At 50.5% G+C, this 26,132-nt stretch overlaps 2 protein-coding genes across 3 annotated transcripts in view; one reads left to right on the forward strand and one right to left on the reverse strand.

Annotated features, from left to right (window-relative positions):
* Positions 1-1,579: 1,579 nt before the first annotated feature.
* NOL6 (nucleolar protein 6) lies at positions 1,580-13,667 on the reverse strand. 2 transcript variants are annotated; one of them, XM_060014895.1, is made up of 26 exons: positions 13,515-13,667; positions 12,253-12,453; positions 12,048-12,164; positions 10,441-10,620; positions 9,933-10,101; positions 9,582-9,716; positions 9,341-9,504; positions 9,134-9,254; positions 8,870-8,928; positions 8,686-8,787; positions 8,368-8,483; positions 8,020-8,197; positions 7,740-7,862; positions 7,040-7,188; positions 6,813-6,888; positions 6,433-6,573; positions 6,171-6,288; positions 5,935-6,089; positions 5,680-5,843; positions 5,134-5,286; positions 4,824-4,921; positions 3,903-4,027; positions 3,691-3,780; positions 3,131-3,325; positions 2,913-3,014; positions 1,580-2,739 (listed from the first exon to the last, which is right to left on the reverse strand). In XM_060014895.1, the coding sequence occupies exons 1-26, from the start codon at positions 13,566-13,568 to the stop codon at positions 2,590-2,592; spliced, it is 3,435 nt and encodes a 1,144-aa protein (XP_059870878.1). In that variant the 5' UTR covers positions 13,569-13,667; the 3' UTR covers positions 1,580-2,589. The 2 variants fall into 2 exon arrangements, with proteins under 2 accessions (XP_059870878.1, XP_059870879.1); XM_060014896.1 differs by lacking the exon at positions 13,515-13,667 and adding an exon at positions 13,323-13,390.
* A 7,252-nt stretch (positions 13,668-20,919) lies between these two features.
* The window catches only part of UBE2R2 (ubiquitin conjugating enzyme E2 R2), a 95,783-nt gene continuing 90,570 nt past the window's right edge, over positions 20,920-26,132 (forward strand). Inside the window, exon 1 of the mRNA XM_060014897.1 lies at positions 20,920-21,721. Within this exon, the coding sequence (XP_059870880.1) occupies positions 21,545-21,721 (177 nt within the window). The 5' untranslated portion in view covers positions 20,920-21,544. The remainder of the gene's footprint in view (positions 21,722-26,132) is intronic.

Consider the following 26,132-nt stretch of genomic DNA (forward strand, 5'->3'; position numbering starts at 1 on the left):
CCCCAAGGTCATGTTAGACCACACCAGCCTCCTCACCTACTTCCCAGAGAAAATCCAAGGAAAACAGGTTGGAGCAAGCATTGAAATTGGAGCCTGGATTTCGTGCTCCCCTCACCCCGCACCCCAAGCTGGAGCAGGGAGTGCAGAAAGCATGGCGGATGTACCTCCTTGGGCTTCTGAGTCATCTGCCCTCTTCCCTTGCCACACTTGGCACCTGACAAAGCCATTATCATGGCTTCTTTCTTTTCTTTTCTTTTCTTTTTTTTTTTTTGGCCACACTGCATGGCTTGAGGGATCTTAGCTCCCTGACCAGGGATCAAACCCATGCTCCTTGCAGTGGAAACACAGAGTCCTAAGCACTGGACTGCCAAGGAAGTCCCTATCATGCCCATTTTAAAGATGGGGAGGTTGAGCCCAGCAAGGGAAAGTGACTTGCCCAGGACCACATGGGGAGGTAGCAGGGCCAAGGCTCATTTCCCCTGATTGGGACTGGTATCTGCACTTCTTGGAGCCACGAGCTTACCAGGAGGCAGATCCCACGCGTTGCCTGCACTGGAGTTGTGAAGGAAGCTACGAGCCTGAAGCTGACCCTGGGATGAAACGGGATGGTTTGAAACCAGCCTGTACCCCCTGCCCCTCCCCAGAGTCCACGGAGGGACTGCCACATGTGAGGGACTAAGAAAAAGGAAAGCTGAGAAGCCAGGGACGACCACAGGGCTGGGACTGCATCTCTTGTATCTCACTGAAAATACAGCCTGGCACACTGAGATCTGGAGTACATGAATGAATGGCACAGGGAGAGAGATGGACACAGTTCACACAGCCAATCAGTGTATTCCCTATACTAATTTCAACCCCAGGCCAAGCTGTCCCATGACAGTGACAGGCAGGGACTGGCATAGGTTCACAAAGACTAACAGAATTGGGACAAAATTGGAAACCAGAGTTCCCATGTGTGGCTAAGCATCTTGAGGATAAAGCCAGATAGCCAGACCTCCAAGTCCCTCTACAAACAAGCCCCCACCTGCAGCTGAACTTGACCTCATTCAGAAAATGATAATGAGGAAAAGCAGGTACTTCATAGGGCTGGTATATAATCAATTTCCTTATGTAAGATATGAAAAATAACAAAGGGTATCTTATTAGGCAGGCACTCAATAAACCTTTTTTTTTTTTTTTTGGCTGCATTGCATGGCTTGAGTGATTTTAGTTCCTCAACCAGGGATTGAACCTGGGCCCTCAGCTGTGAGAGTGTGGAATCCTAACCATTGGACTGCCAAGCAATTCCCAACATCAACTTTTTAATTCTCAGGCCTTTCACCATCAAAACCCTACCCATTCTAGGCAGAGATCACAAATCATGATTCTCTTTTCCTTGAAGTCTTCTGGTGGCCTGCCCTGTCCTCCATCTGCCTGGGCCAGGTGCCCCTTCTGCACACACCTGTATCCTACTTGGGCAGAGCACTGTACTAGGTGCCATGAAATCTGTTCAAATATGTTTCCTGCCCTCAAAGAGCTGACATGTAGGAGACAAGGTCAAAACCACGCAGAAAAGGCAGACAAGCCAATAACATAGGGAAATTAGATGATTTAATTTTAAATCACAGTTTAAAACAAGGGAGTTCATGCCACTGTACGTGACTGCAAAGAGAAATGAACAGGCAGTAATTGCTCTAATGTTTCAGAGGAGAGAAAGTGCACCTTAGGCTGAGGGCGAGGAAGCGCTTAAGGAGGAGTCACTGTTTGAGCTGAGTCTGGAAAAAGCCAGGATTAGGGAGAGGCTGCTGCAAAGGGGGTGTGGACCAGACTGAAAGGAACCAGCACCCCCTCCCCCAGGGCACTGGGAGCTCCTGGAGAGCAGGTCTTGGGTCCCACTCACCTCTGCACCACCACTGAAGGAGCACAGAGCCTGAGGGGGTCAGACACCAGAGGCCAGGGCAGCAATCAGTGCTTTCTGCATCTCTCCTGGATGGGGGACCACCAGTCCCCCTCACCCCTTCACCCACCCAGCCCCTTCCTGTCCTCTGTGCTTTTCCATGTCCCCACCCCGGGATGCAGTGGAACCAACCCAGGAGGGCATTGTGCCCCTTCAATGCGGTGTATTCATCCCACGTAGCCCCCTCTCCACTGCTCAGTGCTGGTGCTCTGTGACTCTCAGGCAGTGCCACACCTTCTCTGAGCCCCATTTAAAAGGCCTGACGATGCACCGAAGGGCATACTGAGGTCGAGGCACACATCCTGGCAGAGGGGTGGGGACAGAGCCTCAGCCCTGGGCACACAGCCTCTTCTCCGGGCTTCTGGGAGCAGCCTGGGAAGGAAAAAATAAAAAAGGCCCAGGCCAGGCTGACAAGTAGATGGATCTCCTGGGTTCATTCAGGGGGCTCCACAGGACACCATGGCCCCTGCCCCAATGCTGGGGCATCAGACAGGAAACTGGGACAGGGCTTTGTTGGGGATGATTCAGCATGCTCGGGCCAGCAAGCCCTCCTTGGACGGTCCACATGCAGCAAGGGTGGTCACAGCATTGACATCTTGCTCCAGAGGTCTGCAGTCCTGTTGTCCATCTACAGCTTGCTCCTGGGCTGGAGGTCACACGGTCCACCTCTCACTTCGGGCCTCCACAGCCTGGACTAGGCCTTCGCCCAGGATGGCAAAGTCCTCCAGGATGGCTTCTACATTGGGCACCATCACCAGCTCCCCACCTTGAGACACCACCATGCGCCCCTTTGTGTTGGAGGCCTGAGAGAATCAGAGAAATGTAGATGGAGGTGTCACGAGAGGCACACGCAGAGACACCAAAACACGTTTCACACCCGCCACCGGGTCACTCGTGGAACCACACACAGACACACATGCCCATGTGGAACACATGTACACACTCAGGAACAGACAACTGTCCCCAGCCAGCTCACCTTTAACGGCTGGGGCTGGAAGCTGGTGGGCTTCCAGAGGACACCGATCACCTTTCCGCCATGCTGGTCATAGAAGAAAAGGGCCAGGTCCCCAAAGGCCTCCTAGGAAAAGGCAGGACAGAGACAAGATTACAGGTGGACACCTGAGAGCCACCCCCACGGCCCCAGCTCCACCTGGATGTCCCCTCCCCAGGGTCAGTCAGCCCTTGAGGACCTACCCTGAGCTGCGCCAGGTAGAGCTGAGGAGGATCGTAGCCCAGCACGGGCATCAAGGAGGAAGGCCCCGGCTCACTAAGCAGGCCCCGGCAGAAGGAGGCAGCTGGCGAGTCCACAGCCTGGCGGTGCCGGGGGATGTGGCGGGGAGACAGGTGGATCAGCACGTCGTACATGTCCAACGGTGGCCGGAACACTGTCTGAGGAGGGGTAGTGCCCACTTGGGAGCTGGGAACTGGACCACAAACCCCTCCACATGCCCACTCTGGCTCCCCCCTTCCCTTTTGTCTGACCCGCCCACTATGGGCCCAAATGCTCATTTGAAGGCAGGAACAACAAGACCCAGTTGGTGGCAGCTTGGGTCCCCAGGAGGAGAGCAGGGTAGAAGTGTGAAGCCAGGGCCCCGATTCTCCTGCAGGCTCCCCCACTGCCAGGCGCCGTGGGCAGCTGCAACGCCTTCTCTGGATTCAGTCTCACCAGACAGGGGCCCCTAGAGCTCCAGACTTCCATGGTTCAAAGGCAGCGTCCCCAGAGCCCGTGGAGTCAGTCTGGGCCCAGGGCTTACCCTGATGTCCCCAGGACCCTGGGGATCCATTAGCTGCTTCTCTAGGACAGGCAAGGCCTCGGCTGCCAGGACCATGAGCTGGTGTAGGATCTGGGGGACACACATACATCAGAAAGGTCACACCTGACCACAGGTCTCTCATAGCTCAGGCTGGGCCTGCTTTTTCCTTGGGGGAGAAAACCACACATTTGGGAGCAGGAATGAAATTAAACCTGGGGCGAGGGTCCATCCTGTGTCCATACAGAGCTTTTGCGATCCTGGGGGGTAATGATGACCATGACGGGAAGTTTTGTCCGGGTTGCCAGGAAGACACTGCGGATCTCCACCTGCTCCTCCGCTGCGGAGGAGAGGGGGTCTTGGGTCAGCCTATTCCTCCCCCCAGACACCCTCTACTGCCCTGGGTCCTCCTACTGTACACTTAGCAGCTGCCCATCACAGGGACGTTCCAACATCCCCCAAATGGCAAAAGCGATGAAAGGGACACCGCATCTGCCTCAACTGGGCAGGGTGTTAAACTCCCAGCCTGGGACCAGAAGCAGAATTTTCCACTGCCTGGCACCCTAGTCTGCTTTCTGGGCCTGCACAAGCTGAGGCCTGCCCCTGGCCCCTTCCTACCCTGGGCTCCCACACACCTGGGGAATTAGAAAGCTGATACCTTCCTCTCTGCTGGGACCAGAAGCTCCTCATATTACAACCAGAAATCATCACTCACCACCCCCCCCCCTGCCACCGACCCCGGACCCAAGAGGTCTGGGCATGTATTCTAGCCTGAACCGTTCCCTGCTCCCCACCGTAAGACTTCTCACCTGGTGTTCAGAGCCCCTCTTCCTCTCTCCTCTTCCCTTCACAGCCCCCCAAGTAGCCTGCTTACCATCCCCAGTCCGCTGTGTTTCTGATCATCACGTGGGCAAACCATATCTCTACAGTCTTGGAGCTCCCTAAAGGCTTGATTTGGTCCTCTTCCTCCTTAATAATTCCCTACCCCCAGGCAGTCAGGGTCAGGAGTGGATATCCGGGATAGGGGAGGCAGAGAGAAAACCTAACAGACTGACAGGGAAAACCCTTGCCTGCCCTATTCTACAATCCACAAAGGGTAGTTCTTGCACTAGTCCGACCCTGATCCTACCACTTACCAGTGAGCTCATTATTGAGGTTGACAATTAGGGGGTTGTTCTTCCAATCAAAGGTTGATATCAGGAAAAGGAACCGAAGGAAGCCCACCTGGGGGGAGCTGAGAAGAAGGGGTAAGCAAAGCATCTGGGCCAGTCACACATGCCCAGGCCCCCCGTGGCCCAGAGAGCCTAGGCCCCCCTGGTGGATTGCAAGGGTTAGAACCCCTTCTGTCCCTTGGTTCAGCCACCTCTCCCATGTGGACTGAAGCACAGGGGATGAAAGCTGGCCCCAGTGGAACTTCCTGGCTAGGGGAAAGGTGGAGGGAATCACCTGGGAGGGGTGAAGGGCTCAGGGTGCAGGAAAAGGGCAGCAGCCACCAGGTCCAGGCTCTCATCCGTGAGCTCCTCACCTAGGAGCTGGGCGCGCACCCACCGCTTGGCCAGCCGAGCCACACCCGAGAAGGCTGGGTGCTGCTGCTGGAGTCTGCGGGGAGAGGAGGGTAGTGGCCATGACAGTGAGGCCCTCAGGGCCCAAGAACAGTGTTTCAGCCCCGCTGCTGCTACTTACTCAACTTTACCCAACACTGGCTTCTGTGCTAATGCATTACACGTATCATCTCACATCTTCCTAATTAGTACCCCAAGAGGTTGGTCCTAGCATGATTCCCATTTTACAGGTGAGAAAAATAAGGTTGAGGGGAGGGGGAATCCTGCCCAAGGGACACAGCCAGTGAAGTGGCAGGGCCAGGGTTCTGGCACTTGCCTGACTCCAGAACTCATCTCTCCAACCGGCCTTCCAGCGAGACAGATGGCCAGGAGAGCAGAATGGGGCCAGGAAAGGGTCTATGGACATAAGAGCCTGTGGGGGTGGCCATACCCATGCAAGGTGCTGGTGAGCAGGGGCAACTGCCTAGTGTCCCTCTCAAGGCGGAGGGAGGCGGGAGTGTCCCTCAAGGAGATGATCCCCTCGGGGCTCCGCGTCTCCCTCAGGATCTGGGGCTCCCGCTGATAGGCCACACGAATCCGGAACACAAACCCATCCTGTTGGAAGAGGGGATGGCATGGGAGGCGGGCCACCCTGATACCCCTGTCCCCTCCCTCCCTGGGTATCCCTGCCCTGCACCAGCCGAACCTTGAGGACATCGGTGTGCGTGGCTGTGGCGCGGCACTGCAGCCCATGCTGCTGCGTCAGCAGCTCTGCCAGGCGCAGCTGGAAGGCAGCCCGGACCCTCCGTATGGCCTCAGCATCCTGCGGCCACTGCCCACTGCCCTCCAGGTGACATACCACTGTGGAGAAGAGTGAGAGGCCTCAGCCTGCGGCCTGGGGTGAGAACAGTCCCTCTCACCCCCTCGCAAGAGCTCCCTCACCAGTCATGGGCTCCACGTAGGCTGGACAGGGCTTGTCAGGCCGGGGCAACAGTGAGGCCCGCTCTTGCAGCTGTTCATAGAAGGAGTAGGCTGGCCGGACTGCGGTTGGTGGGAACACCTATGGAAGAAGGGGGGCTGAGGAAGAGGCCTGGGACTGGGAGGGAGTGCCCAGAGTCAAGAAGCTGGAAGGGAGAATACCGGGTGAGTGGAGCAGAGGTGGGTGTCACGATGCAGAAAGAGCTCCCTGCCCCTTGCGCCTCACCTCAGTGTAGCGCAGCACTGGGTGAGCTCCCTGCACGGCAGACACGGTCAGCGGCAGACCTTCCAGTCCCCACAGCAAGCGACTGAGGTCATCGTAGCAACGCACCGCAGCTGCCAGGGCCTCCTCACCTGTGCTGGAGGTCTGAGAGGGAAAAGAAAGACAGGAGGGCACGACCTTTCAGAAGAGCCCCACCACCTGGGATACAGCCATGGCTCAGGCTGCTGCTGCAGAGCCAGGGAGTCCCCTGCTGGACGCTCTGGGAAGTGCAGCCTGGCTAAGATGGGGCTCTCCACCCCCATCCCCACCCCCAAATCCAGCCACACAGGCTGCTTACTCTACAGTCCCTAGCCTTAACCCAAGCCCTGAAGCAGGGCCCTTACCTCTTTCAGGCTTTGAATCAGTGCATCCAGGAGGCCCCCCGTATAGTGGACACAGGTATCTGGGATGTCAGCATGGCTGGAAAAGGGGCACAGGCACAGTGTGGGCACTGGGGGCCATGCCGAGAGCTACTGGATGTGGGCTGCTCACCCCGAAAGCTTGGGCCAGACCCTCCTAAAAGGCTCCCCAGCCCATGGCTACCTCCTGGCATTCAGATGCTAACACTCACAGCGTTAAGAGATGAGTGACCACCTGGTGGGGAATAAGGCGCTTCTGGGCCATAGAGGCTGCCTCCCAGACTACAGCTTCCCGAATGGCTCCATCCTGGAAACGCCGAAGCTCGGAGCGAGATCCCCAGAACTGGCGGAAGTCAGCAGCCTGGGAAGAGGAAAGGGGTAGTGGTAGAGATCAATAAAGAAGGGCTCTGTCAGAAATCTCCCAACAGGGGACTTCCCTGGTGGTCCAGTGATAAAGAATCCGCCGTACAAGGCAGGGGATGTGGGTTCAGTCCCTGGTCGGGGAAATAAGATGCCACATGCCGCGGGGCAACTAAGCCCGCGTGCCACAACTACAGAGCTCGCGTACCTCAACGAGAGAGCCTGCGTGCCGCAAACTACAGAGCCCATGCACCCTGGAGCCTGAACGCCACAACTAGGGAGAAAAATCCCACACGCCACAACTAGAGAGAAGTCCGTGAACCAAAATGAAAGATCCTGCATGCCTCAACAAAGATCCCGCGTGCCGCAACTAAGAACCAATGCGGCCAAAAATAAACTAACTAAATAGATAATAAATAAATCTTGCAAAAAAGAGAAAAAAGAAAGAAGTCTCCTGACAGGCCTCAATCCAGGTGGCATGAGGACAGTCCACTCCACTCCTTCCAATGCAAGACAGGACAAAATCACCCCTCAGACTCCAGGGCTCCTCACCTCAGGCTGGTCAGCCTCTGGACCCAGCTCAAGAACACTGGTCAGCCCCTCAGGCCGGAGGAGCAATCCCAGGGTCAGGACCCCGGAGTCTCTGTGTTTCGGTGGATCCTGGCTGATGTCCCACTGTAGGATGTAGAAAGGCTGAGCTCAATCCAAGCATCCCACAGCTTGGTCTGGAAACCCACTTTCTAGTGAGAGGGATGGTTTGTCTTTTGTATCTCTTGGGACCCTGGGTCCACCCGCCTCGGTCCCACAAACTCCCCAACCAACACCATCTCACCTCTGAGACTGGGGGCCGAGAGTGGGCCAGCAGGTGCAGCCGGGACCCCAGGCCCTGCTCCAGAAGGGTGGTTAGTGGGCCCAAAGCAGCTGAGACATAGTCCCCACCATGATCCTGCAACTCTGGCCACAGCTTTAGTCGGTGACACGCTGCCTGCAGGCGACTCAGTGGACGGAGACTGGGGGGGCAGAGAGGGACAATGAGGGGGAATCAGGTACTGCTGGTCCCAAGTATCACCACCCCCACCCCCAGGATGATCTATCTGAGCACTTGCCTGAGGACCTTTGCCCCATCACTAGCCCCAGGGATACAGGACTCACTGGCATATCCTGGCACCCCGAAACTTACTGCAGTATGTGGTCAAAAGCCCGGACCATAGGTTTGGGAGTCATCAACAGCAGCTGGAACCCATCGTCAGCTTTGCTGTCCAGCAACACCATAGACAGCCGTGCCTCGTGCTGCACCTGGGGCCACAGAGTAAGGAGGGAACTCCCGCGTGAGACCACCAGCACTGCACCCCTCCCCTTACGGAACACAGGGCCCAGACCCAGAGACGTGCCTGACCAAAGGTCTCTGGAGAGGAGTTTCTGGGGTTCTGGTGCTGGCAGAAGGGACAGGGTCTGGGCTGGGACATCTGGGGAAGCCAGGAGTGGGCGACACCTGTACCTGGTGGCAAGTGGAGGCAGTGACATCAGCACAGAGGTTGAGACGGCCTGAGGAGTCCAGGAAGACAACAGGGAAGGCCTGGTGGAAGTCAGCCAGGGCCGGCTGGGAGGGGGAGAGAGAAGCCAGTCAGGGCTGGGCCTTAACTTCAGGATGCCTTGCCCAGACTCAGCACTGCCCTACTCACCAGGGAGGGATCTGAGCTGAAGCACAAACTGATCCCGTTGACCGTCAGATCTGTACTGGCTGAAATGAGCCAGAGAAGGTGGGTGTGTCAGAAGGTATCCCCCTCCCTAGGGACCCAGCCCTCGTGACACCCACTCTCCGGACAGGTGGCTGCAACTGCCTGCCTCTGGGATTCGGTTTGCTCCTCTGTCTGAGGACCAGAGATCGAATGATCCCTGATGGGTATGAGTGGGGCCCTTGGCCTTTCCGAGTCCAGCCGCCTCACCCAGAAACTGCAAGGTGCTTCTCAGGACCTGGTAGCCGCTCATGGTGGTATGGATCTTGTGTGTAGACACCAGGAAGGCAACCAGCATGGAGACAAGGAACCCACTGAATCCTCCCAGGCCCTGAGGGGGAGACGGAGGGAAAGGCCGGAGCTCAGGGCCAACCCACCACTCAGTGAGGCAGGGAAGCTGGGCCAGTCCCCACTCACCTTGTCCAGTTCCCGCTGCCGCAGCCAGACCTTCAGAAGTGCCACACCATCCTTCAGCCCCGAGGCTGAGCCCAGCACGGTTGATAGCAGCTGCGCATGGGACTCAAGGGCTGTGTCCTGCAGGACCCATGTGTTATAGTGGGGGGTGGGGGGCTCTGGGCTACCTGTGGGAGGAAAGGGGAAGTCGTGAGAGGAGAAGTCCCCGCAAGACCCTTCCCTCCAACTCCACCTTGATACTCACCATCCCCTGAAGGACTCTGCCCTTGGTACCAGGCAGTCCGCACATTGTTCTTGGACGGCAGCAGGCGGCACGGGCGGAAAAAGTCAGGTGGAGGGCATGGATGCAGACGGACAGTGACCAGACGCTCATCCTTCCCTGGGGGTAGATGGGAGATGCTGAGACCCTGCAGCCCCCTGGAGCCGGAGGAGCCCCTGTACCACCCACACCACCCCCACTCCCCATTTGAGGGCCTTACACCTTTCCCGTCCAACTTGAGGCCCAAGCTTCTCACCGTGGACTTGAGGCCCTAGTTCCTCCCCCACTGGATTTGTCACCCCATGAGGTGCCCTCCACCCGGTATATGCCTCCCACCATGCGGCCGCAGCAGCAGCGAGGGTTTCAGGTGGCAGCCATTGGTGTAGGAAAAGCGAACACTGCCAAAGAGTGGGTCTTGGGACAGGTGGTGAGCCAAGTGGGCCAGGTAGAGGGCACGCTTGCGGAAGTAGCGCTGGTTCAGCCCATCCTTGTCCTGTAGGATCTCCTGGAGGGGGTCAGGAGAAGAGAGAGATGTTCAGTCACTTAAGTCCTCGTTGTTGGAGAACTTGGGGGCCGAGATGAAGCCAAGGTCAAAGCTTGGCAACCCCATCTGCTGGCCAGGATGCTTAAGCCACGGCTAGCAATACCACAACTCAGATGAGGAAGACAAAGTTCCAAATGGCAAATCTAAGCTCCCTCAGGACAACTGCAGTGGTCTGTTCTTTGGATTTAGAATTCAGATTTCAATGCCCCGGCAAGCGAGAGGTGGGAAAAAGAGAGGGATCGAGGGATTTGTAGGTGGTGAAATGGCAGACCTCTCCATTCCCCAAACTCTGAACCTCACCCTGGGCATGGTCAATGCCACATCCACATTGATGTCCGGCCGGATGCAGGTGCCCAGAAGGTAACTGCCCACAACAGTGACCTGGGCTGGGGGCAGGAAGCGGAAACAGCCCTTCACAGTATAGGGCACTTGGTGGAGGGGGACTCGAACCCCATCCCGGAGCCATGCCTGGTTGGTCAGCTGTGGGGACAGAGACAGTGACACGTATTAATTTGACGGCCTTCCTAACATGTCCCCTTGATGTCTAGTAGACATCTCAAATTCAACATGTCAAAATGTTTGAAACCAAACTTCTGATCTTCCTATAAACATGTCTTCCCCATTAAGACAACTCCATACTAGCTGCTCAAGCTAAAAACATTTAAATCATCTTGACTCATCTCTGTTAAGAACATCCATTTCACTTTCAAAAGGTATCCAGACACTGACCACTTCTCTACTCTACCCTAGTCTGAGCCATTTTTCAGTGGATCATTGTACAATAGGTTTCTAACTAGTCTCCTTGATTTCACCTTTGTCCCCCTCCATTCTACTTTTTTTTTTTTTTTTTTTTTTGCGGTACGCGGGCCTCTCACTGTTGTGGCCTCTCCCGTTGCAGAGCACAGGCTCTGGACGCGCAGGCTCAGCGGCCGTGGCTCACGGCCCAGCCGCTCCGCGGCATGTGGGATCTTCCCGGACCGGGGCACGAACCCATGTCCCCAGCATCGGCAGGCGGACTCTCAACCACTGCGCTACCAGGGAAGCCCCCTCCATTCTACTTTTAACGCAAAAACCTGGGTGAACTTTTTAATACTGAAGTTAGATCACAAACAAAATGCCTGCAGTTATTCCCCATCTTATCCAGAGCAACAGCCAAAGTCCTGGTTTTGGTGCACAAGGCCCTGCATAATATGCCCCCTCCTCCATAACCTTTCTGAACTTACCTCCTTCTATCTTCCCCTCATTCTTTCCAAGGAATGTACCAGACCCACCCTTTTTTTAAAATTTTTTAGTTTAACTTTATTTTTTTATACAGCAGGTTCTTTTTAGTTATCCATCTTATGTATATTAGTGTATATATGTCAATCCCAATCTCCCAACTCATCATACCAGACCTATTCTTGCCTTTGAACCTTTGTGTTGGCTATTTTCCCTTCCTGGAATCCCTTCCCTTCCCTTCCCTTCCTTAGATATCTATATACCTGACTCACTTCCTTCACACAAATGTCACTTCAATAAGGCCTACCTCAACCACGCTACTTAAAGTTGCCAAACACTCTCACCCTCTGATATTCCCATAATCCCCTTACCTTGTTCTTCTTCCTTTTTCCATAGTACTTACCACCATCTAACACTGCCATACAGTTTACTTGTCGTGTTCATTATCTATCGTCCATAAGTCTAATACTAGAACATAGGCTGCTTTGTTCACTGATGTACCCTAAGAACACAACTACTGCAAGGCACGTAAGTGTTTGCTAAATGAATGAACACATAATTGACTGCACTCCTAGCTGAGACTCTTGGCAGTGAGAATGAGCTCCCTAGCACCCCATCCCCTTCAGAGAATAACAAGGCCCCTAAGGACCTCTTCTGGGCTTTCCAGTTCCCTCCACTACCTGCCTTACCTCTGTCTCAGGGGTTGAGGGCACCCTCATGATCCGCTGGTTGACCTTCTGTAGGAAAGCATCAATCCGCTCTTTCTTCTTCTCTGACAGCCTCACTTCCTTCAGTAGCTCCTCTACCTGTAAGAAGTGGCAGGGGTGAGTAGTACTTCAGCCTCAGTGTCTCAGGCCCACCTCTCTAACCCAATTCCCAACCACCCAATGGTACCTGTAAACGAAGCAAGCTGGAATGGAACAGACTCTCAGTCTCCCGAAGGCGATTCAGCTCCTCATTGGTAGGCTCCTTGTACAGTTCTGCCCGGCTGAGCTTCACGGGCTGCAGGAGGCCCTCCACTGGAGAACCAGAACGCTTCTTTGAGGATTCCTTCTTCCCCTCCTTGCCTATGCCTTCCAGAGCTGACGCCATCACCTGTGGCCAATGAGAGGGAGAACCCAGGGTGACATCACAGATATCTAGCGTCCACTGCCTGATGTGCCACCATGACAGGAATGTGGGTAAAGGCTTTACCTGCTCCTGGGCTCTCTTGAATAGGAGTCAGATTGTGTAAAACGCAGAATAACTTTTACTGAAAAGAACATTACTGAGCTCTATGCTGAAATCTCCCTGAGTTGAGGGTTCCCCATCTACCTGATAGCACAAGTTGCTAGGGGTAGTAGCTGACTGGGCCATGCACCAAGCAATGCCTCAGGTCCTTGTAAGTACCAGGAGCTTCCTCTTCTGCTGGGTTAATCCTGGGACTTTGCAAATGCCATCTCCACTCTTGCTCTATCCAAATCCTGCCAGGTTACACACACACACACACACACCCCCTGCCCCAGCAAGCCCTGACTATAAACTATGTAAGTACACATTAAGTGCTCAATGATGGAAGAGCCTACTGACTCTGAAGGACACACTCAGTGAAATCATCCAATCCTCACAATAATCCTAGCAGAAAACGGACACCCGAACGAAGCCCAGTGAGCTAGAGGTTCCAGTTGGTATGCCTAAACTGTGAGCAGGCTTCGAACTCTGGGCTGCAGGATCCCAAACCTTCTCCCCTACAGCCCTGGGCCCCGCCCCCCTCCACGATCCCACACCCTGGAGAGCCTTACTGTAGCGCTCCAGGAGCGCCACCACGTGGAGAGCACAAAACTAGACACAAGAGGAAAGAAGATCCCGTCCAACCTCCAGGAGGACTTCGTCAAGAAAAAGACCCAAGCCGCAGAAGGGGGTGGGGTTTTTTTCAGTTTCAAGGTGTAGAGCTAGCAAACAGAGAGCAGCTCAATTGTCTTTACTATTTCCATCCGGATAATGCCAAGTTCCATCTCCTTTAGCAAGCTCTGATTGTCTCGGTACCCTGGGCTGGAAGCATCAGGGGAAATGGGGCTCTTCCAGAAGGGACCGTTCTCGTGCCCTCGCTAGAGAACTGTTAGGTTCTGCCATCTCCGACACGTTGCGCATTCCTTCCTCCCAGATGGCTCACCCACCTCCGGCTCCCCGGCAGTTCCGCGATGCTGCGCTCCCTTATGTGCGGAGCCCATCCCTCCCGTACTGCTCCCGCACTCCGGGTTTAAAGTCCACTTGCTCTGCACAACTTCTTCCCACGTTGACAGAAATGCCCAAACCGCGTCAGATATGCAGCCCAGAGCGGCAGCTTTGCTGCGGAGAGCGGAAGCTAGCCTCGTGGCACAGGACTCCACCCAGTTCAAGAGCCATAGGGTGAGTGCCCGACGAGTCGCTTGTCATTGGTTTCTGTCACTCTCCGGGGCCGCCCATTATGGGGGAGGGGCCAAATAGGGTTTTCCGATTTACGGCCTCCTTGCGACGCCAGGCCTGAAGCATGCTCGTAACTTGGCGGTCGCTTCCTTTTTCCTCACTTCCTCCATTTGGGTCGAAAGGGGAAGGGCGGGGCTAGATTGGGCCCTCTGGGGAGGGTTTGCTTACTTAACGCCAGTGAGTCCTTTTCTTTTCTCATCTTATCAATTAACCAATCTCGTAAGTTCCACTTCCAAAGTATATCTTGAGTTTATTCACTGTACTCTGTATTTACTGCCGAGTTTGGTGCGCATCACATCATCTTGTGCCTAGAATAATGTAACAGCTTTTTTCCAGTTTATTACATTTTCCAAGTCTACTGAAGCGTTGCTATAATATTATGATGAACGCCCATATACCCTTCACCTACCCACCATAACTTAGTGTTGATGTTTTACCAAATTTGTTTCCTCTTTATGGTTTTTTTTAGACGCCTGAGATTTATTTGTTTAATATTTATTTATTTATTTGGCTGCATCGGGTCTTAGTTGTGGCAGGCGGGATCTTCCTTGCGGCATGTGGGATCTTTGTGGCGCGCAGGCTATCTAGTTGTGGCGTGCAGGCTCTAGAGCACACGGGCTCAGTAGCTGCGTGGCACGTGGGCTTAGTTGCCCCATGGCATGTGGGATCTTAGTTCCCTGACCAGGGGTCGAACCCACGTCCCCTGCATTGGAAGGCAGATTCTTAACTACTGGACCACTGGGGAAGTCCCTGTGTATTTATGTTTTATTATTTATCATAACCATTTGAGAATCAATGGTTCTTAAAAACCATGCCTAAGTACTTTGGCCTGTGTCTACCAAGAATAAGGACTATCTCTTATGTAGTCATAATTCAATTATAAAATTCAGTAAATTTAACCTTGATTCAATGCCATTATATAAAGTCCATAGTCAAATTTTGCAATTATCCCAATAACCTTACATAGCAGCGTTTTATTTCGCAGTGCAAGATCAGGCATCTATTTAGTCATCATGTTTCTTTTCTCTCTCTTAATCTGGAACATTTTCTTAGCTCTCCCTTTTTTGTTTTTTGTGAGGTTTTTTTGTTGTTGTGGGGTTTTTTTTTTGTTTTTGTTTTTGTTGTTGTTTTTGTGGTACACGAGCCTCTCACTGTTGTGGCCTCTCCCGTTGCGGAGCACAGGCTCTGGACGCACAGGCTCATGGCTCATGGACCCAGCCGCTCCGCAGCATGTGGGATCTTCCCAGACCGGGGCACGAACCTGCATCCCCTGCATTGGCAGGCAGACTCTCAACCACTGCGCCACCAGGGAAGCCCTGTTGTTTTTTTGACAACAGTTTTGAGGAATATAGGACAGTTTCATTTAATAACTTTTTCTTTTAATCTTTTTTATTGAAGTACAATACACATATAGAAAAATTCACATATCTCAAGGATACAGCTTGGATATTCACAAACCAAACATACACATGTAATCAGCTTCCAGAAAAAAAAAAAAAAAAGCAGAACATTTCCTGCACCTTGCCAATCTCCCTTCATTCTGCCGTCTAGTCACTGCCCCCCAACAGTAACCACTATCCCAACTTCTAATAGCATAGGATATTTTATGCAATGGCTTTTAAAGGAATTTTCACAAAAGTGGTCTTGTCCTTCTTCAATCCATTCCACACGGTTACCAGAATGAGTATTCTGCAACTAAAATCCTATCATGCCACTCTCCTTTTAAAAACTCATCAGTGGGGCTTTAAATGTCACAAATGGTAGGATTTCCTTCTTTATACCTGAAGGGTATTTTGATATTTAAGGAAGGTTTCCTGGAGGAGATGGGGCTGGTGCTAAGTCTTGAAGCATGATTTGACTTTGAATTGATTGAGAGGAGAAAGCACCACTGTGGCAGTCGGAGGAAGACCAAAGGGGCCAGAGATTGGTCAACCATTCATTCCACACTGGATGATACTTAAGAAATGTCAGCCCTGTGCTGTGTCAAGGATAAAGATAAATAAGACATGATGATCACAAGCCAGAAATCTGGAATAATGCTCTTGCCTTCACATTTCACAGGCTAGTCCCTGCTCTTACATTTAAAAGTAACCTCAGCGAGGTTTCTTCTGACCCTGCCTCCATTTATTTATTTAATTTTTTAATTTTTAATTTTTAATTTTTTTGCGGTACACAGGCCTCTCACTGTTGTGGCCTCTCCCGTTGCGGAGCACAGGCTCCAGACGCGCAGGCTCTGTGGCCACGGCTCACGGGCCCAGCCGCTCTGCGGCATGTGGGATCTTCCTGGACCAGGGCACGAACCCATGTCCCCTGCTTCAGCAGGCGGACTCTCAACCACTGCGCCACCAGGGAAGCCCCTGCCTCCATTTAACATTGCATCCACCCCAACAGTTTCCATCTTAGCCCCCCCAATCACCTTCATTAGTACTCACCAAAACTTGCAATGTTATTTGTCTACTAATTTCTTGTTTTTGTCTGTTTCTGTCTCAATCACTAGAATGTCAGCTCCATGAGGGCAGGACCCAGTCATTTGTGTCTCATTCACTACTGTATCCTTGGGATTTAGCACAGGGCCTGTCACATAGCAGGCCCTCAATAAATATTTGTTGAATGAATGAATGGCTCTTTCTTTTTTTTTTGCGGTATGCGGGCCTCTCCCTGTTGTGGCCTCTCCCATTGCGGAGCACAGGTTCCGGACGCGCAGACTCAGTGGCCATGGCTCACGGGCCCAGCCGCTCCGCGGCATGTGGGATCTTCCCGGACCTGGTGTCCCCTGCATCGGCAGGTGGACTCTCAACCACTGCGCCACCAGGGAAGCCCAAATGGCTCTTTCTTAAGAGCAACTCACAGGCTGGGAGAAAAATGTAAACAAATAGTTGCAGTAGAGCACGGGGTGATATGATATGTACAGATTGCTGTGGGCACATTAGACTAGGAACATTACAGCATGGTGGTTAAAAGCAGTCACACTAAAGTGGGATGGCCAAGGTTCAACTTCAGGTTCTGCCATTCACTCACTGGGTGACCTTGAGTAACTTTCTTAATCTCCCTAAGATTTAGATATTCTAGTAATGACCATGTCGAGGATTTTTGTGAGAATTAAATGAGGTTTACTGCATGTGCAGAGCCTGTCACATACTGATGCATAACAAATGTTAGCTGTTGTTATCAAAGGAAGACTGAGGCTCCTTTAGAGCACTATTCAAAACTTACATGTATTAACATATGCAGAATGAAAAACAAAAACAAAAACGGTGGACTCTTTTAAAAAAGTCATTCTAGGGAGTTCCCTGGAGCCCTAGTGGTTAGGATTCTGGGCTTTTACTGCATGGCCCGGGTTCGATCCTGGTTGGGGAACTGAGATCCTGCAAGCCGAGCAGCATGGCCAAAAAAAAAAAGTCATTCTATAAGGTCAGAATTAACCTTTATAAAGCAAAATAACCCTCTCTCTCAGTTATTTCACCAAGATTTCCACATCTTTTCTTTTTGGAAGAAAGGTAATAGATTCTTTATAGGAGCCCTGGTTGGAGAATACTAGGTGATGCCGTACAGATTAGGGGGTGAAAGTCCTGTTTTCTTTGCCACTAGAGGGCACCAGTCAGTCAAGTCAATCTCTACCTGTCGTGAAACTATAAGAAAGCTCTAGGAAGCTATCTCTGCCATTCATTCCTTGTGTTGTAAGTACCCACTATGCACCAAACATTATAGTAGCTTGTATATGGTTATGAGAAAGATCTGTTGTCCTTCTGGAATTTATAACCTTGAGCATGTGTCTGAGAGACCCTATTAGACACGGGGGGAGGGGTGGAGGGTGGGGTTCAATTTGTGATTTGTTGTTGTTACTGATTATCTTCCTGCCCTTGGCCGTGAGCCCATGAGAACAATTACTTAGTGTTTATTTTGTGTCAGACAGTGTGCTGGTTGCTGAGGATCCAGGGATGAATAAGACACAGTTGTAACCTACAAATAAACAATGTCTTGCCCGCTGAGATAAAAAGCCATGAGACAAGTTCCATGGAATTTGAGTTCCTCTGATGTGAGTATGGAGTCTTAAGTACGCAACTCATTAACACACTAGGCTGTGAGCTTCCTAGATAGGTATATGTTTATTAGTCACCCATCTTAGGGTCATGGCATTGTGAATATTTAGTATGAGTTTGTGAGTTGATCTGAGTCCAGAGACAGGCTTCTGGTCTGGGTGCCAGGTGTATGTTCCAGTGACTTAGGCTAGGGATCTGCCATCTTCTGGGTCAGGGTGGGGCTATCATGAGTCTATGTGGGTGAAATGCTTTGAAGATGAACTTTCTGCCTATTTGTCTACTCACAGCCTTGCTATTAAAAGTGTCAACATCATCTCCCACGTTTCCAGGTCAGCAATCTCCCTAAATTGAATGGTGGAAGAGGGGAAGTCAGAACCAGTCAAACACCATCCTTTGGGGAGGAGGGGCTGAATTGACTAAAATACGCTCTAATTCCAGTGGAGTTTAGTCTCAAAACTGAGGGAATAGAGTTGGGAGGCTAAGGAATGATTCTTTAAAATACTGAGGCCTCATCTCTGAGAAAAAATAACAACAACAACAAAATGAAGGGGCTCTTTCATTGTGGATTGTGCAGAGTGACTTCCTTCTAAAGAGTACAGTATAGAAAGGAGGTAAAAGGAGTAACTTTACAGTGGAGAAGAGTGGCTGACATATTCTGTCAGCCAGGTGACTGAGGTCAATATCAACACTACGTCGTGTTGATATTATGTGCTCTTGATATGATGTGATGAAAATATCATTTTACTCCTGTGATCTCCCCTTCAAAACCCCAAAACTCCAGTTTAATCATGAGAAAAACATCACAAATTCTAACTGAGGGACATTCTACAGTATCCTTGACTAGTACTCTTCAAAACTTTTAAGGTCATCAAAAACAAGGAAAGTCTGAGAAACTGTCACAGTCAAGAGGAGTCTAATAAAACATGAAAACTAAATATGGCATCTAGGATAGGATCCTGGAATAGAAAAGCGACTTTAGGTAAGAACTAAGGAAATGTGAGTAAAGACTTTAGTCATTAATAATATATCAGGGCTTCCCTGGTGGCACAGTGGTTAAGAATCCACCTGCCAATGCAGGGGACACGGCTTTGAGCCCTGGTCTGGGAAGATCCCACATGCCACGGACCAGCTAAGCCCGTGTGCCACAACTACTGAGCCTGAGCTCTAGAGCCCGCAAGCCACAACTACTGAGCCCGTGTGCCACAACTACTGAAACCCGTGCACCTAGAGCCCATGCTCTGCAACAAGAGAAGCCATCGCAACAAGAAGCCCGTGCACTGCAATGAAGAGTAGCCCCCCGCTCGCCGCAACTAGGGAGAAGCCCTCGTGCAGCAACGAAGACCCAATGCAGCCAAAAATAAATAAATTTATTTAAAAAATGATATATCAATATTGGTTCATTAATTGTAATAAATGTACTACACTAATGTAAGATGTTAATAATAGGGGAAATTGGGTACCAGGTATATGGGAACTATCTGTACTATCTTCTCCATTTTTCTATAAATCTAAAACTGTTTAAAAAAAAAGTCTATTTAAAAAATGGAGGGGGTGGTATCCAGAAAATAACTTTGCCATAAATTTTTTTTTTTTTCTTGCGGTACGCGGGCCTCTCACTGTTGTGGCCTCTCCCGTTGCGGAGCACAGGCTCCGGACGCGCAGGCTCAGCGGCCACGGCTCACGGGCCCAGCCGCTCCGCGGCATGTGGGATCTTCCCGGACTGGGGCACGAACCCGTGTCCCCTGCATCGGCAGGCGGACTCTCAACCACTGCGCCACCAGGGAAGCCCTGCCTTAAATTTTTTTAAAAATAAAATTTCCTATTTATGGATCATTTACCATATGCCAGTGATAAACTCTGTACATGGATGATCTCATTTAAATATTTACAATTGTTTATTTATTAGGCACAATTAACCCTCTTTTACAGAAGCTGATGAAAAAGGAAGAGGTCTTATAATGTAAATGGTGGAGCAGGGGTTGGTACCAAGGATCTTTCTGATCCCCAAATTCTAAGTGTACGGAACTCTCACAGTATCCTGGCTTTTCTAGGAAACGTTCATGGAGTTATCATAGGACATGCCTTCCAAAGAGAAAGGGGTATTCTAAATCATGGGGATTGAAGACCTCTACATCTCACTTCTGCCAGGATTATCTTAAAAGTCCCCCAGGTCTAAGTTGGACTTTCAAGCCGGAAAAGATCTGTAGGGGGTCAAAGTTCAACCAAATACGCCATTTGACAAATGGGTAAATTGGGGGATAGCTAGAGCATTTGCCCCAAATCACACAGAAAAGGGCCAAGAACCCAGGTTCAGTCTGTATTATTATTTCTCTCCTTATTTCCTACAACTTCCTCTTTGTAGTTAAGAAGGGAAGTATTAACTGACCTATCTGCCTTCCCCATTTCTCGGATGGGAAACTGCCCCCCAGCCCCCTAAGTTGGTGACACACTGCTCTCCAAGGACACAATGGCATGAGGACTGGACCTGCAGAAGAGATGTCAGGAAGCTTGTTTGCACCGACAAAACCCACATTGTCAGCACATCCTTGTCAAGCACCTACTGAGTGCGGGGACGACGGACTGTGTGTCATGGCGCGGGGGGCGGGGGGTTAGGCCTGCAGAGGATCTGGGGCTCGTAGGATGACTGCGGGAGGCCAGTGGATACAAGTAGTGGGGAGGAGGGCGATGACAGCTCGAGGACAGAGGTCCCTTCCGGGGCGCGCGTTTGGAACCGCGGCGTCAAGCCGCACAGCCGTCATTTTGGGGCCAAGGGCATCCCCTCTGGCCACCCTCGACCCCCACTGCCACCCTCGACCCCCCCACTGCCGCTTGGCCCTTTAAGGGCGGGGGACACTCGCCAGGCGTCACAAAGCGCCGCCACTGCGCGGGGCGGTGGAGAGGAGGCAGGGAAGTGGGAGGAGTGGGAGGAGTGGGAGGGGGAGGGGGAGGGGGAGGAGGAGGAGGAGGAGGAGGAGGAGGAGGAGGAGGAGGAGGAGGGAGAGGAGGGCGGGGGAGGGAGGGGCGCGCGCACGCGCGTCGCGTCGGGCCGCCTGCCGCCGAGAGCCGCCCTCCCTCCCGACGTGCGCCCCTCCTCCCACTCTCCCTCCCTCCTTCTTCTCGGCTCCGTCGCTCCCGCGGCGCGAGGCGCTCTTGCTCTTCTCCTCCTCCTCCGCCGTCGCCCCTCCCCCCGCGCAGCCGCCGCCGCCGCCGCGAGACCCCCGCGTGCCGTGCTCCCCCCCCCGCCCTTCGGCCCCGCGCGCCCTTCGGCCCCGGCGGCCCCGGAGGAAACGAGAGGGCGAGCGAGCGCGGCGCTCCCGGGCCGGCTCGGCCCCGTCCGCTCACCATCGCCGGCCCTCCGCCGCCTTCCTCCGCTTCCACCTCCTCTCCCCCCCCCCCGCCAAGTTGAGGCCCCCTCCGGGGGGGGGAGGCCCGGGACCCGGAGCGAATTTCTCTAACTCTCTCCACCTTTCCCCCACCCGGCCCGAGTGTGAGGAGAAGGGCCCGGCCCGGCCCGCGTCGTGTGTGAGGAGGAACCGGGCCGGCCCACGGGCCGTCTGGGGCCTGGTCTGGGCCGCCGGGCGTGTGAAGACAGGGGCCCGGTGCGGGCCGCCCGAGGGCGAGCGGAGCGGAGGGGAGGGGCCTGGTCCGGCCCGGCCGGTGCGTGAGGACTGGGGCCCCGGCCCGGCGACGCCGTCGCCGCGATGGCCCAGCAGCAGATGACCAGTTCGCAGAAGGCCCTGATGCTCGAGCTGAAATCCCTTCAGGAGGAGCCGGTGGAGGGCTTCCGGATCACCCTGGTGGATGAGTCCGACCTCTACAACTGGGAGGTTGCCATCTTCGGACCCCCTAACACCCTCTACGAAGGCGGCTACTTCAAGGTACCTCCGACCCCATCTCAGACCAGGCTTCCCCAGGTGGAGGCTGCCGCTTTCGGTAGTTTTCCCGGCCGAGAGTGGGAGCGCGGGTGAGCGGAGGGGGCTGCTCACCTCGGCAGCTCCCTCCCCCCATCGGTGGAGGCAGGAAGGCCTCGCTCGCTCACCAAGTCCCTTTTCTTTGTCATGGGGGCGGGGGCGGGAGGCCAGACTGCACCGGGAAATAGGAAAGCCTCTTTGGCTAGGGTAGTGGCTACCGGAGGAGGAGGGCGGTCTTTGTTTTGTTTCACCAGCCGAGGGTGTACGTAAAGAGAGGTGGTCTGGCTTTCCCCTCTCGTCTTCCCATCTGTGCGCCGGCTGGAACTACCCCAGAGGGCAGAGTGACCTGCACTTATGGGATTGGACCTTTTTTGGGGTGGGGTGGGGGAGGGGTACCGGCCTGTCATTCCGGAGGCTGCTTAGTGGCCTGACATTTGGGGGGTTTGATGGGCTTCTTGCCTACTGGTGGTTCCAGCTTCGCATTCCAGCGGGCGTTAATGGAGAATAGGAACCCTAGGGGTGCTAAACAAGGGTGCCTGCATTTTCTTGCCATTAGCCACTTGAGGGAACTGTAATTTAGCCCCCTTTCTGTCCTCGTTTTGTATTTACTTCAGTGGTGTTTCAAAATGCCCTTTGTCCTCACCCTGCCACCAACTTTACTGCCCCCGCTCCCCTCACCCCCCGCCTCCCATGTAGAAATATCCACAGAGGGCGGTACATGTTATGTAGAGAGAGAGTTTCCCACTTTAGGGACACAAAATTGAAACCTTTCGCTCAGATGGTTAACTCTAGCAAATGGGGGGGGGGTGGTCTTACGGATGAAAAGTATCATCTGAGGTGGGATGGTTTCGCAGAGTAGGACCGCTCCTTAACGACCATAGACATTGTTTCTGTTGTTTTCCAGGATGTTAGAACAGTGGTTATTATCATTCCTGAATCCAGTAGTTTCTTTATTCCAAGACAGATAACTTGGAGATACTGAGGGGTTTTTCTTTTTGTTTTTGTTTTTATTTTACCATTTTTTAAGGGGCAAATCACAGGTTGAAGGTCGAATGCTTTAAATGGTGGGGGAACAGAGAGAGGAAAAGAGTGCTTAGGAATTCATTTAATTTAATTTTTTGTTTCCAAAATTAAGTAAAATAGGGCTGTGAGTCAGTCTTGGTTTGTTTTGAAGGGAGGGGCTATCTTGGCAAAAGTTTTAAATGAGTATCTTAGTCATGTAGTTACGTGTATTTTTAAGGAGTACCCAATTACTTTAGTTTCTACTCCTCTAAAGGTAGAAGCCTCAGTTTCAGGCTTGAAATTGGGTCTATTTTGTAGAAAATGTCAGGAATTGATAGGGGAATGTTTAATATTCATGTCTCTGATAGTCACTAAATACCTAGTTAAAAACATGTATTCAGTGTTTAGAATATCGTGTATACCAACTGTATGCTTCATGTTTTGTGGTCACCATACGCTGTACTCAGATGCAGATACTTGCAAAATCTACTGGCTAACTTTAGTGAAATGAAGTTTAATTTCCAAAAAGTATCATTGTTTGGGACAATCAGTAGTCAAGATAAATGGATACTAGCTAGAATGATCTTATTCCTATGCAGTTTGTTAAAACAACAAAACAACAACAAACTGTACATGGAAGGAAATAATGGGTTAAAAATTGTAATATTTTTGCTTAAGTAATTGGGAAGGGAGTGTGGTGACCCCTCTCAGTTTGGAATAGGTAGTTTGGAAGGAGGATTCCCTGTAGTATACACTGATTTAAACTAACTGCTTTTTAATTTGTCTTATTTAAAAAGAATGGTTTGATCTCCAATTTTGTTGCGTTAGATATCTTAATCTTTTTTTTACCTTTAATTGTGACATGTAAAAAAATATATGAAAATTCTTAAACAGGTTTAATGTTTTAGTCTTGTGTAAGAATTTTGGTCAGTTTTGTTTCTTCTGCTTTTGGCAAAGGACTTTGGCTTTTTATACCAAAGTTCTTCGTTGGAAAAAGGCAAATTTATGGTCATGAGCAGTTGACACTGGTGATAAGTTTAAAACCATTGTTTTTTATTTCACTGCTTTTGTGAAACAAGGCTTTTAGTGTGTTTCACTACAGCTGCAGTTAAAAGTTGGCACAGACTTTTCTGTACTACTGTTCTCCCTTATCAAATGGGGGTCCTTGAACATTTAATATAATTTATCAATATTTTCAAGTTAAACTCTTTTTTCTATTTTGCATTACAGTTTCCGAAGGCAGTGGGCTGCCAGTCATTCTTTAAATTTTTCATAACGTAACTCCTTTACTTTTTACATATTAATAGGCTTCTAACTGATCTTTTTCATCATGAAATAGTTGGTTCCAGTCTGTTTTAACTGTGGCATCTGTTGTAGTAGAGATTTGTGAGACCTGTATTTCACAAATTTGTTTTTTCATCCTATTTTTCTTTTTTAAATATCTTGAATCTGTATGATTCTTAGCTTGGGTGGGCAGGGGGAATCTAGATATATGATGGGCAAAGGTAGTTTCTTGTGTCTGATTTTCTGCATGTTATAAACTCTTCTTTGGCTTCACTATCTTTTTGTCTAATTTCTTGATCTCATTATTCACCCAGTGAATTTCTTCGCTGCTTCGAATTTTTCCTCTGGGGTCAAACATTATAGAACATAAAGTAGGAGATGACTTAGAACACCCAGAACACGTCTGAACTTAATTTTGCTAATGTGGAGCAAGTTGGAATTTTATTATGTTACTGGAAGAATAACTTGTCGATCAAGTGAGCAGTTAGTGATGACTTTTAACACGTTCACCTCCGTTCCTTTAAAAAGAACTGTCTTTTCAAGTAAGTCCTGATAATGATCATAACTTAGTGTGGCTGCTTTAGTATAGAACCTCCTTGGAACGCCTGCATTATTTATCTAAATGCACAATAGCAGTGAGTCTAGATACCAGAAAATGAGAGTGACTCTTTCGTGATAGGAATAACGTTGAAGTTTAAGTGATGCAGAATGTTTAAAGTATTGCAGTTTTTGTAGTTTTGGTTTTATTCAGTAATGTAAGGGAATGAAATATAGGCGTGTTTCTTTTTTGGATAACTCCCAACTAACAAAATTTAGGAAGTATTTGTGATATACTCAAAGTTTTCCTTAATAGGATCTTCTTCATCAGACTTACCGCTTTGTTTTGTATTAAAGAAACTCTTCAATAGTTGTTTTTTAAAATAAAGGACATGCATTATTTTCATTTGTTCTAGAGTAAATGAATGTATTCTTTGCATGCCACCCCCCCCCCAAAAAAAAAAAAAAAACACATCAAACTACCAAACTTAACCTCTGTGCCTGGCAATGGTCTTCAGATTATATATAGCACATTCTATTTTATGACTTTAAAATTCTTAACATACAGTTGAAACAATTTTTCTAAGCAACTGTTAGTCTTTTTGGTGTAGGGATCCTTTTGAGAACTTGATAAATTTTCTTCAAAAGACAATGAGGACACAGAAAGTAGTTTGTATGCATTTTCAGATGGTTAACTGACCTGTTAAGAATCCCTCTTTTGGGACTTCCCTGGTGGTCCAGTGGTTAAGACTCCGCCTTCCAATGCAGGGGACAAGGGTCTGGGAACTAAGACCCGACACAGCCAAATAAATAAATAAATATTTAAAAAAAAAACAACAAAAAAGAATCTCTGTTTTAAGGGATTGGATTGGCAACTTTAAAAACAAAATTAAACAAACACCTTTGACATTATAAAAGTATTGCTATTTTTTTAGAAAACAATTTTATGATGAATCAGTCAGTTAAAATTTTCTTAGTTTTAAGTTTTTCCCCAGTTGCTTTAAGAACACCTCTTGGGCTTTTAGCTGTTACCTTTTCTGGAAGCTGAACTTGTCTTGAGTGCTGGGTGAACTAAAGCAACATTGTAAATGGAAACGTGGTTAATGTCCAATGGTTTGGGGCACTAAATGCAATTTTAGTCCCCTATCCCCAGCCCCCACCTCTGGCAAATATAACACCTCAGTATTTCATAGAGTATGCTTTTACTGTATTAAGTTGATTCCAAGATGCATATTTTTCTAGTTTCACTTCTCAAATTTGGAATGAGTCCATGAAGTCTTAGAATTGCCATCAGCCAGCTGACACTAGTGACCTAGGTGTAAGAGACCCTTCCATTGAAATCTTCTGATAAAATTTTTTTAAATGCCAGCATCAGTGTCTTAAATTTGATAAAATAAGGATTATTTCTTTTTGAACCAAGGATTTGTGTCCTCAGTACTTTTTGCTGCTTATTGATTCCCCTTTTTCAGAGGTTTGTGTTCGTAAACAATATTTATCGAACACACATCAAAGGCAAGCACTGTAGGAAGTGTTACTACCTTTTAGTTAGTAAGGA

Source organism: Delphinus delphis, chromosome 6, assembly GCF_949987515.2.
Source record: "Delphinus delphis chromosome 6, mDelDel1.2, whole genome shotgun sequence".
Lineage (NCBI taxonomy): Eukaryota > Metazoa > Chordata > Mammalia > Artiodactyla > Delphinidae > Delphinus > Delphinus delphis.